The sequence below is a fragment of the Condylura cristata genome, unplaced genomic scaffold (assembly GCF_000260355.1).
Source record: "Condylura cristata isolate star-nosed mole 26May11 unplaced genomic scaffold, ConCri1.0 scaffold00025, whole genome shotgun sequence".
In the NCBI taxonomy this organism is placed as follows: Eukaryota; Metazoa; Chordata; class Mammalia; order Eulipotyphla; family Talpidae; genus Condylura; species Condylura cristata.
In genome coordinates, this window is record NW_004567126.1 from 31,482,556 (window position 1) to 31,484,319 (window position 1,764).

The 1,764-nt window shown below is 65.1% G+C and overlaps 1 protein-coding gene across 1 annotated transcript in view; it reads left to right on the plus strand.

The window, feature by feature from the left end:
- Positions 1 to 1,764, plus strand: part of FBN3 (fibrillin 3) — a 44,197-nt gene that overhangs the window by 22,871 nt on the left and 19,562 nt on the right. Inside the window, 3 exon segments of the mRNA XM_012729450.1 lie at positions 429 to 577; positions 1,116 to 1,241; positions 1,591 to 1,740. Coding sequence (XP_012584904.1) covers positions 429 to 577; positions 1,116 to 1,241; positions 1,591 to 1,740 — 425 coding nt within the window.

Genomic DNA, 1,764 nt, shown 5'->3' on the forward strand with positions numbered 1-1,764 from the left:
GGCGAGACCACACTGTGCTCTCGGCTTCCAGCCTTGCCTTCCGCCTGCTGGCTTACTGACCCAGCCCGGTACCATCTGCCATCGGTCCCCCCACCCACCACCCTCCGTCCCCACCCTGACTTGCGCGGACAGTGAGACCGCGAACTCCACCCAGAGGGAGCGATGCAGTGATTGGCGGGAGACAGACTGCTGGTGACCCTGCCCACGAGCTTGGGCACAGCCCCCACGAGAGGCCCTGACCGAGCGCTCAGGCCCAGCAGCTCTTGGGCACTTCTGTTCTCGGCTGTATGATCTTCATAGAACATGGACCCAAAAGGGAACATGGGGACAAGTCTTGGGAATTCCTGAAGAAGCAGAACTGACTTCTCGCGGGCACCTAGGGCAGGGTAGAGGTGGCCCCAAGCCCCCTGTGGGGTTTACCTTGCAAGCGTGGCCTCCTCCCCTCCTGCAGACATCGACGAGTGCCAGGACCTCCCGGGGCTGTGCCAGGGGGGAGACTGTGCCAACACCTTCGGCAGCTTCCGGTGCGAGTGCCCGTCTGGCCACCACCTCAGCGGAAACACCCGTGTCTGTGCAGGTGAGCACGGCCCCCGCCGGCGCCTCCTTCCCGCCCGTCTTCCCGCCCAGCCGCTCCTCTCGCCCAGGTCCTGGGCCCCAAAGCACCCCCAGGAGCTTCCTTCGCTGCCCGGGTTCCCCGGGAGGGTGGGCGCGGGGTCCACCCCCTGCTGGCCGGCCCCCCACCCCCTCCCCGCTGACCTCCCAGCACTCAGAGATGCCTGGCTTTGCTGCCCGCCCTTTCCGGACAGTTTGCGGCTCCGCACTGGAAACCTCCGCAGGCCAGAGCACCTGCTTTCCCCAGCCGCACTGATCCTCACGGCCCTTGCTGCTCGCTCCGGCCGTGCTAGAATTTCTTCCTGGGCCCAAGTCATGTTTTCCTAAGTAGAAGTGCGATCCTAGTGCATTTTTTGAAAACCGAATGCCTGACCGTGTCTCTACATGTCACCATGATGGCTGTACACTGTGAAGTAACTTTGGGGCGCAGCTCGGGTCCCTAGAGCTGGGCTTGGGGTAGGCACTGTGCGGACACTTCGGCCAAGCCTCTCCCTCCCCTGCAGACATGGACGAATGCTCTGCCCAGCCGGGCGTCTGTGGCCCTGGCACCTGCCTCAACACGCCTGGGAGCTACACCTGTGTCTGCCCCTCGGAGCACCTGCCCGGCTATGGTGGCAGCAGCTGCCTGGGTACAGGCACCGATGCTGGGGAGAAGCCTGAGGGCGTGGGAGGGACTTGGGGAGTCTCAGTCTCCAAAGAGTGTAGAGGTGTGTTTGAGGGGCGCGGGGAGGCGGGGGTGTGTCTGAGATGTGACTGTGGCCCTGCACCGGCTTCAGCACGCCAGGCTGGCCACGTGAACTTGGGCCACGCTGTGCTCTGCCCCGTGAGGCTAAAGCCCCAGGGGCCCCCCGTGTGTGTATGTGGGGTGGGGAGACGCAGCCCGCTCTTGTCACCCGGCTTGAGTGAGCGCCGGCAGCTCATCCGTATCCCCAAGCTCACAGTTCCCTGCCTGCCTCCTCTCCCCAACTCCACATGTAGACATGCGAAGGGGCATCTGTTTCCAGCACTACAACGGCACGTGTCGGGACGAGCTGGGCGTCAGCGTGACCCGCAGGACGTGCTGCTGCGCCTACCTCGTGGGCCAAGCCTGGGACAGACCCTGCGAGGCCTGCCCCGCCCCGGCCAGCAGTGAGTGCTGCCCCCAGCCTGAGG